The 15,417-nt window shown below is 42.5% G+C and overlaps 1 protein-coding gene across 1 annotated transcript; it reads left to right on the plus strand.

Annotated features, from left to right (window-relative positions):
• The first annotated feature begins 4,400 nt into the window (after positions 1–4,400).
• On the plus strand, positions 4,401–14,949 carry pgd (phosphogluconate dehydrogenase). Its single transcript, XM_035740658.1, has 13 exons — positions 4,401–4,556; positions 5,206–5,281; positions 5,515–5,694; positions 6,062–6,127; positions 6,226–6,344; positions 6,584–6,653; positions 6,758–6,892; positions 7,176–7,365; positions 10,690–10,820; positions 12,076–12,209; positions 13,072–13,171; positions 13,774–13,896; positions 14,375–14,949. Exons 1-13 carry the CDS (start codon positions 4,549–4,551, stop codon positions 14,492–14,494), a joined length of 1,452 nt encoding a protein of 483 aa, XP_035596551.1. The 5' UTR covers positions 4,401–4,548; the 3' UTR covers positions 14,495–14,949.
• Positions 14,950–15,417: the final 468 nt, after the last annotated feature.

Consider the following 15,417-nt stretch of genomic DNA (forward strand, 5'->3'; position numbering starts at 1 on the left):
GATATGACAAACTGACCCTAGCCCCCCGACACATAAACTACTGCAGCATAAATACTGGAGTCTGAGACAGGAGGGGTCAGGAGACACTGGGGCCCCATCCGATGATACCCCCGGACAGGGCCAAACAGGAAGCATATAACCCACCCACTTTGCCAAAGCACAGCCCCCACACCACTAAAAATAAATATCCCCTCACTGTCAACTGCATTTATTTTTAGCAAACTTAACATGTGTAAATATTTGTATGAACAAAACAAGATTCAACAACTGCGACATAAACTGAACAAGTTCCACAGATGTCACTAACAGAAATGGAATAATGTATCTAAAAAGCAACAGCCGGTATCTGGTGTCTCCACCAGCTGCATTAAGTACTGCAGTGCATCTCCTCCTCATAGACTGCGCCAAATGTGCCAGTTCTTTCTGTGAGATGTTACCCCACTCCTCCACCAAGGCACCTGCAAGTTCCCGGACATTTCTGGGTGGAATGGCCATAGCCCTCACCCTCCGATCCAACAGGTCCCAGACGTGCTCAATGGGATTGAGATCCGGGCTCGTCGCTGGCCATGGAAGAACACTGACATTCCTGTCTTGCAGGAAATCACGCACATAATGAGCAGTATGGCTGGTGGCATTGTCATGCTGGATGGTCATGTCAGGATGATCCTGCAGGAAGGGTACCACATGAGGGAGGAGGATGTCTTCCCTTTAACGCAGAGCATTGAGATTGCCTGCAATGACAACAAGCTCAGTCCGATGATCCTGTGACAAACCGCCCCAGACCATGGTGAAACGATCATTCCTTTGACGATGAACTCGAATTCAACTATCACCCATGGTGAGACGAAACCGTGACTTGTCAGTGAAGAGCACTTTTTGCCAGTCCTGTCTGGTCCAGCGACGGTGGGTTTGTGCCCATAGGCAACGTTGTTGCCGGTGATGTCCGGTGAGGACCTGCCTTACAACAGGCCTACAAGCCCTCAGTCCAGCCTATTGCGGACAGTCTGAGCACTGATGAAGGGATTGTGCGTTCCTGGTGTAACTTGGGCTGTTGTTGTTGCCATCCTGTACCTGTCCCGCAGGTGTGATGTTCGCATGTACTGATCCTGTGCAGGTGTTGTTACACGTGGTCTGCCACTGTGAGGACGATTAGCTGTACGTCCTGTCTCCCTGTAGCGCTGTCTTAGGTGTCTCACAGTACGGACATTGCAATTTATTGCCCTGGTCACATCTGCAGTACTCATGTCCCCTTGCAGCATGCCTAAGGCACGTTCACGCAGATGAGCAGAGATCCTGGGCATCTTTCTTTTGGTGTTTTTCAGAGTCAGTAGAAAGGCCTCTTTTGTGTCCTAAGTTTTCATAACTGTGAACTTAATTGCCTCCCGTCTGTAAGCTGTTAGTGTCTTAACGATCGTTCCACAGGTGCATGTTCATTAATTGTTTATGGTTCATTGAACAAGCATGGGAAACCGTGTTTAAACCCTTTACAATGAGGATCTGTTGAGTTATTTGGATTTTTAAGAATTATCTTGGAAAGACAGGGTCCTGAAAAAGGGACATTTCATTTTTTTTGCTGAGTTTACATTTAAACTCAGTTTTTCACAATTCCTGACATTTAATCCTAGTAACAATTCCCTGTCTTAAGTCAGTTAGGATCACCACTTGTCAGAATAATAGTAGTGAGAATTATTTATTTCAGCTTTTATTTCTTTCATCACATTCCCAGTAGGTCAGAAGTTTACATACACTCAATAAGTATTTGGTAGCATTGCCTTTAAATTGTTTAACTTGGGTCAAATATTTTGGGTAGCCTTCCACAAGATTCCCACAATAAATTGGGTGAATTTTGGCCCATTCCCCCTGACAGAGCTGGTGTAACTGAGTCAGGTTTGTAGGCCTCCTTGCTCACACACGCTTTTTCAGTTCTTCCCACAAATATTCTATAGGATTGAGGTCAGAGCTTTGTGATGGCCACTCCAATACCTTGACTTTGTTGTCCTTAAGCCATTTTACCACAAATTTGGAAGTATGCTTGGATTCATTGTCCATTTGGAACAACCATTTGCGATCAAGCTTGAACTTCCTGACTGATGTCTTGAGATGTTGCTTCAATATATCCACATAATTGTCCTTCCTCATGATGCAATCTATTTTGTGAAGTGCACCATTCCCTCCTGCAGCAAAGCACCCCCACAACATGATGCTGCCACCCCCGTGCTTCACGGTTGGGAGGACGTTCTTCGGCTTGCCTGCCTCCCCCCTTTTCCCCCCATACATATCGATGGTCATTATGGCCAAACAGTTCTATTTTTGCTTCATCAGACCAGAGGACATTTCTCCAAAAAGTACGATCTTTGTCCCCATGTGCAGTTGCAAACCGTAGTCTGGCTTTTTTATGGCGGTTTCGGAGCAGTGGCTTCTTCCTTGCTGAGCGGCCTTTCAGGTTATGTCGAAATTGTACTCGTTTTACTGTGGATATAGATACTTTTGTACCTGTTTCCTCCAGCAACTTCACAAAGTCCTTTGCTGTTGTTCTGGGATTGATTTGTACTTTTTGCACCAAAGTACTTTAATCTCTAGGAGACAGAATGCGTCTCCTTCCTGAGCGGTATGACGGCTGCGTGGTCCAATGGTGTTCATACTTGTATACTATTGTTTGTACAGATGAACGTGGTACCTTCAGGCATTTGGAAATTGCTCCCAAGGATGAACCAGACTTTTGGAGGTCTACAATTTTCTTTCTGAGGTCTTGGTGGATTGCTTTTGCTTTTCCCATGATGTCAAACAAAGAGGCACTGAGTTTGAAGGTAGGCCTCGAAATACATCCACAGGTACACCTCCAATTGACTCAAATGATGTCAATTAGCCTATCAGAAGCTTCTGAAGCCATGACATTTTCTGTAATTTTCCAAGCTATTTAAAGGCAACGTAGTCACTGTCAATTTAGTGTATGTAAACTTCTGATCCACTGGGATTGTGATACAGTAAATTATAAGTGAAATAATCTGTAAACAATTTTTGGAAACTTACTTGTGTCATGCACACAGTAGATGTCCTAACCACCTTACCAAAGCTATAGTTTGTTAACAAGAAATTTGTGGAGTGGTTGAAACACAAGGTTTTATGACTCCAACCTAAGTGTATGTTAACTTCCGACTTCAACTGTATCTGCATTCCCAGTCATGTGAAATCCATAGATTAGGGCCTAATGAATTTATTTTTATTGACTGATTTCCTCATATGAATTGTAACTCAGTCAAATCTTTTAAATTGTTCCATGTTACGTTTATATTTTTGTTCAGTATATTTTCGTGGAATGAACCAGCCTACTCCCATTGTTTTGCTGTTATTCTAATTATGTCTATGGGGGTTAGTCAATAAAGAAATCTAATCCATATTGTTGGTCATTCTCTCTCAGGATCAAAATATGACGAACATTTTGTTGATAAAATTAAGTATATTTAAAATGTTGTATGGTGTCCTGAAAATAGATTTATATTTTGCTTTGATTCTTGCTATATCCAGTAGTTTCTTCTTGGTAATCCATGTGTGTAAAATATGTTGGTAGTCTGAGGGTTCTTTAAAAAACGTTACACATTTTCTCAAACAAATGCTATTCAGAAAAATTATGACGATACTATTGGATCACATACATTCTTATTTAATCGTTCTGAAGTTCTACATTTATATGACATTTCAGTCATTTAGAAGACACATTCAGAGCATATGGTAATAAAAAAAATACGGCTCATAGTTATATAATCTTATGATGATCATGTAAGAGGATAATATTGTCCCCTCTTTGATTTGTTCAAATCAGTGAAACGATCTCAAATGAAGGTACAGATGGGGACATTTCTTTCATGAAGAAATACTTTTTTGCCACCTATTTCCTGTTAACGTTTCCTTATATTCCTCAAATTTCCCAGCTCTCCTGCTCTTTGTTAGGAAGATATGAGTTTCATATTAAATTTCTGACACCACATAGGCTACATCATGTGGTGGTAGTTCTGCATGATAAACTACGATAATAGTTGTGTGCAGGTCCGGCAGTATATCATTTTTACATGTCGTGTTGAAAATATTGTCCTCAAAGGAGAGAAGTGAAGATTGGGTCAGGCAACAAATATAACTTTAATAGTAATGTATAACATTATTTGGAATTAAACTCAAAGTGCGTTTGGAAAAAGGTTGTTAGATTGTTTTTTATATTTTTATTGGGGTCAAACATTGTGGAGCCAAATTATTAGATTTCAATGTTGTCTTGTCGTCTTGAAATTTGTGGGAGTGTAACAAAGTTATAAGAGTGACAGGGGGTTTAAACCAATGAAATATTTGATATCTCTGCTCAGTTTTTCTCCACGAATGAGAACTCGAGAACAATATGGCTTGAGCTCTTTGACGTCATCTCACATAGGCGATCCTTTGGTTTGGTTGAATTTGAGGTTTCCTCTTCAAATTGAGAACGAGGAAGTACTGTGGAAATCTCAAGAAAGTCCATTGGCTGTGTGTGTTACTTGAAGACGGATTATTTTCCTTACCAGAAACATGGCAGAGTGAGTATTGCACATCAATGCATTATCGTCTCTGAGAACTGAATTATTATTATTTCAAACAGCTGGCGATGGATAAACCATCTATTTTTGCTAGCTCACTCCACTTTTTATTTCATTAACTTTAGCTAGCAAGCTAGTTAGCTATCCAATACCACCCAGCAGTGTAATATGGCTAGCTAACGTTGCATGCCTGGAATTAAAAGGGCAGTCTGGCTTAATCTACTAACTAGCCTAGTTAGCCACAGAAACCTCTCTGTTTTTACTCTTTAATTTAACGTTAGCAAACGTTGTTAACTAAAGTGATTTGACGATGCACGCGACACATCGACATAGGTCTAGTAAAATAACATTAAAATGTATCCTCAACCTTGAATAGTAAATGACATGGTAATCTTGAATAGTTAAGTGAATCCTGGCTATTTAATTAACTCTTTCCTACATGACAATTTCAATCAACTTTATATAGACATGGCTTTAAAATATGCTACCTAACGTTGTAGAATTGATTCAGAGTAGGCACTAACATTACAATATTGGACAGGCTCGTGTTTCTTGCTTGAGAGGCACCCTCTCGTTTGTTCAGTCTCTATCCAGATGCCCTAACTAACAGATACCATGACTCTTGACTAATATGATTTTCTTTCCACAGAGCAGATATTGCGTTGATTGGTTTGGCTGTCATGGGCCAAAACATCATCCTGAATATGAATGATCATGGCTTTGTGGTAAGTCTCATATTGCAGTTTATACAGTTACATACCCCCTAAATAGTCTGCAACATAAGTGGTAGGCCTAAACTTTTTACAGTCTTTCCCTTGCCTAAACTGTCTTACATCTATCGTAGGGTTTCAAAATTCTGGTAACTTTCCCAGATTTCCCCAGGATTTCTGAAAAACCTGGGAATTCTATTAACGGTATCAGAATTTTGCAATCCTAATCTAACCTATTCTTTCCATAGGTCTGTGCATACAACCGCACTGTCTCCAAAGTGCACGATTTTCTGGCCAATGAGGCTAAAGGCACCAAGATAATAGGAGCTGAGTCCTTGGAGGACATGGTGGCCAAGCTGAAGAAGCCAAGGAGGATTGTGATGCTGGTCAAAGCCGGCCAGGCGGTGGACGACTTCATCGACAAGCTGGTCAGTGGCACAAACAGAAAAACAGGATAGAAATGATGGGTCATGCTGTGGCTGTCAAATGTATCAAGGCTTTTTCAGTTCACCAAATCAGGTAATGGCTGGCTTGGATGCATTTGGGGTATTGAAATGCCACAAAGAAAAAATGTAGAACTAGTGAAATTTAGTCCCACGGTTTAAAATCTCCGGTAGGTTTCCCAAAATTAGGAGGGAAAAAGCAGGAAATCCGTAATCCTTCAAACAAGATTTCTGGAAAATTTTGGAAATATACAAATTTTCAAACACAGTCCCTAATGTGGCTCATTTGGTTGTGCATGGCACTTGCATTAAAGTAGATTGCCCCCTTCTACCAGTCCATTTTCCTTCACAGGTCCCTCTTCTTGAGGCTGGGGACATTATCATTGATGGCGGCAATTCAGAATACAGAGACACAACAGTAAGTTTATCAGAAACACCCATTTCAAAGCTATGGTAGTGTCATTGTCAAGAGTGTGGTCTCATGGTAGTGTCGACTGTGTGTGTATGTGTGTCTAGCGGCGCTGTAAGAGTCTGAAGGAGAAGAACCTGTTGTTTGTCGGCAGTGGAGTCAGTGGAGGAGAAGAGGGGGCTCGCTATGGACCCTCACTGATGCCAGGGGGACACAAAGAGGCCTGGTGAGCTTTTGGGACTCTACCCTTCCCTCTGCTATGGAGGGGTTGGGAATGATGGTTGATTATGACTGTGTCCCAAATAACACCGGAGTACAGACTGTAATGAGGAGGAGTAGTGATCATCTGTGAGAAAATTGTCTTATTCATACTGTATTTTTAAGCTTTCCCATGTTCCGTGTGTCCACAATCAATGATTTAATTATTATGAACTGTTAAAATGTGATTGTTTTTTACTCCTACAGGCCACATATTAAAGAGATTTTCCAAAGCATCGCTGCCAAGGTGGGGACAGGAGAGCCGTGCTGTGACTGGGTGAGCGGAATTTATTTTTCATGTCCACAGGATTTGGCACAAAATTGCACAACTTTCCCTCTTCCCTGGCTCTACGTGTCATTTGAAATGTGCTGTTTTGACAGGTTGGTGATGAGGGTGCAGGCCACTTTGTGAAGATGGTCCATAATGGTATTGAGTATGGGGACATGCAACTGATCTGCGAGGCGTACCACCTCATGAAGGATGTCCTGGGTATGGACCATGACGTGATGGCACAGGTGAGCCATTCAAAATGAATCAAAGTTTATTTAAATTATGAACCATTCCAGACACCCCTGATGACTTTCTGCTTTTGACTCCTCTGCCAGTCATGTAATAGATATGTCTTTTAGAAAAGAGGCTGAATGTCTTAGGACCATAACTTTAATAGCATAAACCTCGCCATGAAATGGTCTCCATAGTAGCTAACTATAACAGCTGTTGATACTATATGATGTCATGACGTATCTTAGTTGATTATTCTATTTGTCAGGTTCACTTCTGCTCTTGGGTCTCCCTTAGGCTTTTGAAGACTGGAACAAAACGGAGTTGGACTCCTTCCTTATCGAGATCACAGCTGGCATCCTCAAGTTCAGAGACACCGACGGCACTCACCTGCTGCCTAAGATCCGGGACGCCGCCGGGCAGAAAGGCACAGGGAAGTGGACGGCTATTTCGGCTCTCGAGTACGGCACACCAGTCACCCTGATCGGTAAGAGAGAAACGGACAATAGTCATGAAGTCTCCATTTGGAAATTAATCGTCCGCAGTGACGTTTCACTCTGAGGCTAAAAGTTTAGATTGCCACCAATTTTGACTGACATTTTGAGTCAAATCAAACTTGTTTTGTGTGTATGCTCTCCTTTGGTGTAGTCTACACCTTGTCGGCAAAGTGGTTATTTTCTTTTTTTGGACACGGTTTATTTTCAGTTGTACCACTCTTTATTAACTTCTTGGCACATCCATCCTGTTAGCGGGATCATTTTCGTCAACATCCGCTGAATTGCAGAGCGCCAAATTCAAATTAAATTACTAAAAATATTTAATTTTCATGAAATCACAAGTGCAATATAGCAAAACACAGCTTAGCTTGTTCTTAATGCACCTGGCGTGTCAGATTTCAAAAAAGCTTTACAGCTGAGGCAAACCAAGCGTTTATGTAAGGACATCTCTCTCAGCAGACAAAACATTACAAACAGCTAGCAGCAAAGTAGATTGGTCACGAAAGTCAGAAAAGCAAGAAAATGAATCGCTAGCTTTGATGATCTTCGGATGTTTGCACTCACTAGACACCCAGTTACACAATAAATGTTCCTTTTATTCCATAAAGATTATTTTTAAATCCAAACACCTCCATTTGGTTGGCGCGTTATGTTCAGAAATCCACAGGCTCTAGCGGTCACGACGGGGCAGACAAATTCCAAATAGTATCTGTAGTTCGTAGAAACATATCGAACGTGTTTTATAATCAATCCTCAGGTTGTATTTACAATAAATAATTGATAATATTTCAATAGGCGAGAGAGAGAAAATGTCTGCTCCAAGCTGTTGTGCATGCAAAACTCTGCTGGCACCCAGCAATCCACTAATGTGATGTGATCATTCCCGCTCATTTTTCAGGATAAAAGGCTGAAACTATGTCTAAAGACTGTTCACATCATGTGGAAGCCATAGGGAAAGGAATCTGGTTGCTATTCCTTTAAATGGAGGGAAGGCATGCAATGTAACAGGGAGCTTTCAAAATAAGAGGCACTTCCTAGTTGGATTGTCCTCAGGTTTTCACCTGCAATATCAGTTCTGCTATATTCACAGACAATATTTTGACAGTTTTGGAAACTTTAGTGTGTTTTCTATCCTAATTATATTCTAGATTCTGGACCTGAGAAATAGGCAGTTTCATTTGGCTATGTTTTTCATCCAAACATCAAAATACTGCCCCCTATACTCACACTCAACAGGTTAACCTGGGGCAGTTAACAGCCTGGCCAAGAGACTTGTATCCCAGCAATGTTGGCATAGTCATGATACAGGGTTGTTCATTAGGGCAATGGAAAATGAAACAAGCATTTGTTATTCAATAAGTTCAGATAGTACCTCCCCGTTTCACTCTGTTTCAGAACATTGGCTTCCATTTTGTGCATACTGAATCATTTTTATTTATTGAACCTTTATTTAACTAGGCAAGTCAGTTAAGAAGAAATTCTTATATACAATGACTGCCTACCCCGGCCAAACCTGGACGACGCTGGCCCAATTGTGCTCCGCCCTATGGGACTCCCAATCACAGCTGGATGCGATACTGCCTGGATTCTAACCAGGGACTGTAGTGACGCCCCTTGCAGTGATACCCAGCCCACAAACTACTTAGTACTCTTGTAGTGGTTTGTTTAAGAGCTGCTAATGTTTAGCCACATTAACTGACCCCCACAGTAGTGGCCCAGTCTTTGTTCAGCTGAACGTGATCAATGAAGTGTCTGCAGCCTCCCTAAGAAGATTGGAGGCTTTTCTAGTCACACCACCTCATTTCAAGTGACATAAGGGGGATTTTCAGTCTGCTGCTGCTGCGATGGGCAGCGTCTCCTAAAGGTAGCATCAGGTGGCGTGGTTATTCCAGGACAAAGCTGCCTCCAGCTAAAGACTAAAGTAGTGGAGAGATACGTCTCCTAAGTGATATTATCAAACTGGTTTACACTTGAGTTGACAACCATGTCATAGGCCTGTTATTCAGTCTTACTCACGATTTGAAAATGGAACCACAAGATTGCTATAGAAAGGGCTACTTTTTTCTGCAACAGAAAAGGAAGACTTTAAAAAACAAATTGCGGTGTGTTAATGGTATTTAATGTTGTCCCTGTATCATCAGTACAGGGAGCTCCTTTGTGAATGATAGCGGAGAGAACAAAAGGGTTCATTGTGAAAGCAGAGAACTGGTGTGGGTGGCCATGGGCCAGGGAGAGAGTGGACACACCATACAGGCAGGCTTGGGGGGGGTGGATTTCAGCTCTCAATAGGGTTGCGTTCAATGCGGAGTCGGGTGCTTCGTTTAGCCTTACTCATTGTGACATCTTTTTTGTCTTCTCTTCCCCAGCTCGCCATTGCATTGCATCACTGTGGCAATATTTAGCAAGTCATGCTTACCCAACGTATTTTTTTCATCATGTGGTGGGAAGTTGTTCCTTTTTTTTGAATGTGGCAAGCCCTGCTTTTACAATAGAATGATGGTTACTAACGCTGAGTCATAGGGTACCTTTGTGTTGTGGGCGGCATTGTGTTAACTTTGTCGGCTAGGAACTGTGCCAGCTGTAGGCTTGTCATTATGTTTGGGATTAGTATTAAACTTGATGATGATTAAGGTATAAACGGGATGCCTATTCGATCAAAGATATAGAAGGGCAGAATTTTGGTGGTAAATATTGGAGTTGTCTGTCAGTGTCTAGTTTACAGCGTGTACAATACAATCCCTTAATGTCTAATTCATGAAGGAAAGAGAAACCTGCACTCACCCTTTCCTTCAAATATATGCCTTTTGAACCCGCTACCCGAAGACCTTTTGTCACTACAAACATTTGAGCTGAGCATGCCAATTTCAGCTAGGCTATCAATTATCTTTGACAGATCACAGCTGTTTACTGGGTCATTCCTCACGTAACTAGAACAAAGAAAATAACCGGATTTGTGAGATTTTTATGAAATGTAATCCATAGTAGGGTCTTTTACATTTCATGAAAATACCCCAAATCTTGTTTTCTTTGTTCTAATTTTGTGAGGAATCACCATACGAGGACTCATAGGGTGATTGCATTTAATATAAATGAAAAGGGAGAACATGTTTTGAGGTAGATCTTGTCCAATTTCCTATTGAAAGCATTTTCCCCATTTTGTGCCCAATGACCGCGACCTGGTTTGTGACCAAATGTGTTGCTCTGTAAAGAAGCTGACTCTGCCTCTCGCTCGCTCTCTGCCTCTCATGCCTCTTTCTCTCATGCCTCTCGTGCTCTGCCTCATCGCTCTCTCTCTCTCATCCTCCCTCTCACAGGCGAGGCTGTCTTTGCCAGATGTCTGTCGGCCCTGAAGGACGAGAGAGTGGAGGCCAGCAGGAGCCTGGCCGGGCCCCAGGGAGCCAAGTTCAACGGGGACAAGGCCTCGTTCCTTGAGGACATCAGAAAGGTAGCCAGGCTACAGATGTCTGGGTTTCTGGGGCAATGCTGTAAAAACAAGAGTTCATCCACATATCACTATTAAAGCGCTTGTCATGTTTTCTCACCAATAGCTGAGGAAAATCACATGTTTTATTTGTAATCAGCCAAACAGAGTATTTTGAACATGTTGACTCATGCTCCAGAGTGGTGCAGCGGTCTAAGAGCTCAGTGCAAGAGGCATCACTACAGTTCCTGGTTTGAATCCAGGCTGTATTCCATCCGGCCGTGATTGGAGTCCCATAGGGCGGCGCACAATTGGCCCAGCGTCGTCTGGGTTTGGCCGGGGTAGGCAAAACAAAAAATGCTATAGCTAATTGGTGGACTCAGTTGGCTTCCTCAGTTATAGACTGTTCCCAAATAATTTATTTCATATTGTTTTCTGAAAACTTGTGTGCCTTTCCAAATCATGTCCAATCAGTTTAATTTACCACAGGTGGATTCCAATCAAGTTGTAGAAACATCTCAAGGATGATCAATGGGGGCCTCCCGGGTGGCGCAGTGGTTAAGTGCGCTGTACTGCAGCGCCAGCTGTGCCACCAGAGACCCTGGGTTCGCTCTGTCGTAACCGGCCGGGAGGTCCGTGGGGCGACGCACAATTGGCCTAGCGTTGTCCGGGTTAGGGAGGGCTTGGCCAGTAGGGATGTCCTTGTCTCATCGCGCACCAGCGACTCCTGTGGCGGTCCGGCCGCAGTGTACGCCAACCAAGGTTGCCAGGTGCACAGTGTTTCCTCCGACACATTGGTGCGGCTGGCTTCCGGGTTGGATGCGCGCTGTGCTAAGAAGCTGGGTTGTGAGGACATCTGAGTCCGTGTGGTTCCTCATTCTGAAATTAATCTGTGGCACAACCTCTTCCAGGTCCTAATAGGCCTATGGTTATTATGTGTTAAGAGAGGATTTCCTTTTTACAGAAGTCTAGTTTCACCAGGTCATCCAACTGCAGGCATTTCAACAGCACCAGGGAGACATGCAAATCCCCTACTTTAATCTTGACATATAAGTGTGACTTTATTCTCTAAATATTGCCACTTATTCTTGAAATATTGCCACTTTAAGTGCTATACATACAAAAATATGATCCAAGTACCACCACTCGTCAAGTAATTGTTATTATTTTTTTAATTTTTTTAAACTCTTCCGTAAATTAATCATGGATATGGGAACAGAATTTATCTGCTAATTATCAGTTACTTCAAGCAAATGGTTTTGTCTTGTGTCCTGTTCAGGCCCTCTATGCCTCCAAGATCATCTCGTATGCCCAGGGCTTCATGCTGCTCAGACAGGCGGCCAAAGAGTTTGGCTGGTCCCTAAACTATGGCGCCATTGCCCTGATGTGGAGGGGAGGCTGCATCATCCGAAGGTAAGACCTAACATACCATCATCATTAAAAGGCTGTCAGAGCTCCATTTACGAACGTGTGGCCACAGTGTGAAGCCATTTGTTTTATTCTTGCTGCCACAGTGTTGTAAAGCAGGGTTGATGAAGCCACAAGGAATGTGAGATAAGATTTCCTGGAAAATCGGAGTGGGAGAAGAATGAGGAAATGTCTCTCCTAATCAGGGTTGCAGTCAGTAAAAAAATAAACTTTTGAAATAACTAGCTTCTCATTGTCAGTGTATTGAGAAGTCATTTAATAATGGATGCCCTTTTGTAAATGATTGAATTGGAATGTCAGTTTACATCCTGAATTGACTCAATTTGATATCACCCTAACTCTGGTGTCAAGTCATATTTGTTGTATTCTTGCTGCCACAGAGTATTGTAATACAGCCAGCTGGTGAGTCAACCACAATGAAGAAGAGAAGGATTCCTGGAGAATCAGAGCCATACAAGAATGAGGAAATGTTGGTCTTAATGCGCAATGTGGGAAATATGTTGCATAAAGCAAACAGAAACCATTCATCATAATGTCTCTCAGCCCTGTGCCAAACTACACCCGACATTACTTTTCAAAGTGCAATGTGTTTTAACTCTGAATATGGTCTTGGTCAGTAGGGCAGAGCCGTCTAAAGTAGATCGGTCCTTACACTCCTGTCTGAAATGGTTTTATCCTTTTTCAGGGATAATAAAACAGTGACCCTGGGTCATATACATTAGGACACACTGTAGCAAAATGTTTGGCACCAGAAAATGAAAATAAACGGTCTTGTAGTCCCTCCCTGTTTGTGTTTTGTTTGGTGAGTAATGATGCCAGTATCTCTCTCACCATCTCTTTTCTCCAGTGTTTTCCTGGGGAAGATCAAAGAGGCCTTTGACAGGGATGCTGAGCTGCAGAATCTGCTGTTGGATACCTTCTTCAGTAATGCCGTACAGGACTGCCAGGTACAGTAAAGGAGAGTAGGGTTAATCTGCTCTAAAATGCTGAACTTGGGTCATTTTTAGCATTTTCCCCCCATAAGGGTTAAGTTTAGGATTGGGGGAGGGGAAGCTGATCCTCAATCTGCACCTAGGGGAGTAGGAAGTGATGAAAGAAAGCCCACACCTTTGTGGCCACGTTAGCAACACACACTCACGGCTGTTACCACCCCACCGCTATATTGATACATACCATTTCCCAGCCCACAAAAGGAGAATATATTGGGGCTGTTAGTTATTGGTAGAAATGTGTTTTTGTAATATAGATGACATGTCATGGGCTTCTTATTCAAACTGCATTTTAATCGCAGTGTTGTACATGGTATGGCCCAAGACAGGGCAACATTTACAAAGTTATACTGTATTTGGTCTCTGCGTTTAAATAAATAACCCCCTTGTAGCTATCTAATTATGTGATTATAAGTGTTCATGTCATATTGCTTTGCAATGATCTTGTCTAATAAACTTGAAATAACTGTATTCACCATGACGTTCCCAAATCCCAGAGGGTTAGAGATTATTCTGTATGCTTTTGCTCATGCGTGTGCTTGTCTTTGTCATGGCTGCAGGACTCGTGGCGCCGGGCAGTCAGCATTGGAGTGCAGCAGGGGATCCCTATGCCTTGTTTCACCACCGCCTTGTCCTTCTACGACGGCTACAGACACGACATGCTCCCGGCTAACCTCCTCCAGGTAACAACACATTGGATGCCACGGTGGAAGCGTCTCCTCTTTACCATGCTTAAGGAGCAACTCAGTGACACAACACACCACTCTCTTCAGGGCTCAAAGCTCCCCCTACAAGAACATATGTCAAAGTGAAAGAGATTAAAACGGTCTTGTCACGTGTGGATGTTAGCTAAGGGTAGTGTGTGTTTGGATGCAGGGGGAGGCGGGTGGACTTTAAGACCCTAAGACGATGATGTAACTACCATATTGAAATGGATACTGCAGCATTTAGGCCCACCCATATGCCCAGCTAGCAAGGAAATGTTTTACAAAGTTGTGAAAACGTTGCAGTACATTACAAAAACGTTATGTGCCAGCCGGGCTGTTCTGGCGCCCACTCTTCTGCGAGAGCATCTTGCGTCGCTTTATTGACAAAAATATAGAAGGAATAAAACAACATTTTACTGAGGCAACTCTTATCTCTGTGTGTTTGTCACTTTAGGCCCAGAGGGACTACTTTGGAGCACACACGTATGAACTTCTGTCAAACCCTGGCAAGTACATCCACACCAACTGGACAGGCCACGGTGGCAACGTTTCCTCTTCCTCTTACAACGCTTAAGGAGCAACGCCGTCTCAGACAGACGCAGAGACGGAAGGCCAGAAGAGATGAGGGGCATTTTCTAGCTCAAGAAGATTTATGTTAGATGTTACTTCTCTAAAACCAAGCATCAATATGTAAAGACCCCTTCCTTCAATCAGACGTATTGTATCTTTATGATTCTTAAAAGGGGTTCAGATGTACTATTAGTTTTATTTATGATGAAGTGGGAAAAGTAATCAGTGTATGTCAACACTTCCCCTATGAGGTTGGTAAGTGCAGTGCTTAGTACTGTAGGGCCCATTGCCACAGACGTGACTTCCCTCTTTGGTTTCGCCCCCAAAATTTACACCACAAGCTGTCGGCTAGTTTCTCCAATCATGTTAGACCCAGAGTTCTCACAGTTGACACTGGATTAAGGTTAACCATGGCACTGTACTGTATTAGGCTAAATAAAGATTTCAATCCCTTTTTAATTAGCTTTTGTGGTCCTTACACTCCAGCCTCGAGCGGAAAACAGGATTCAGGTTTTGCTCTGTTTTATAACTGCCCAGGGTTACATTGGGCAGAACGTGGCGTCAACTGCGGCGATGGCCCAAGGTACAGTAATGGTCATTTTTTTCAAAGTTTCTGTTAAATCAGTGAGAGCATCTCTCTTTCATGAAATCCATTGAAGCCTTTGCTTACCAAATTAGCACAATTCAAACCAATTGAACAATCTTTTGTTTATTTGTAGCCTGTGTAATTTCAAGCAATTTCCAGTAGGTGGCCCTAAGACACTTGTCCCTGTGGTTCCTGGATGTCAATCATGAAAACACAGATTGAACAGACTCATATAGTCTGAAATGTGTCTTGGAAATTATTTAGTGGTTTAGTCAAGTCCATCTTGTCAGTGCAGGTTTGTTCTTACTTTGAGAAGGTGTTGAAGGGTTTTGGATTCTAAG

This window comes from Oncorhynchus keta, chromosome 28 (genome assembly GCF_023373465.1).
Source record: "Oncorhynchus keta strain PuntledgeMale-10-30-2019 chromosome 28, Oket_V2, whole genome shotgun sequence".
NCBI lineage: Eukaryota > Metazoa > Chordata > Actinopteri > Salmoniformes > Salmonidae > Oncorhynchus > Oncorhynchus keta.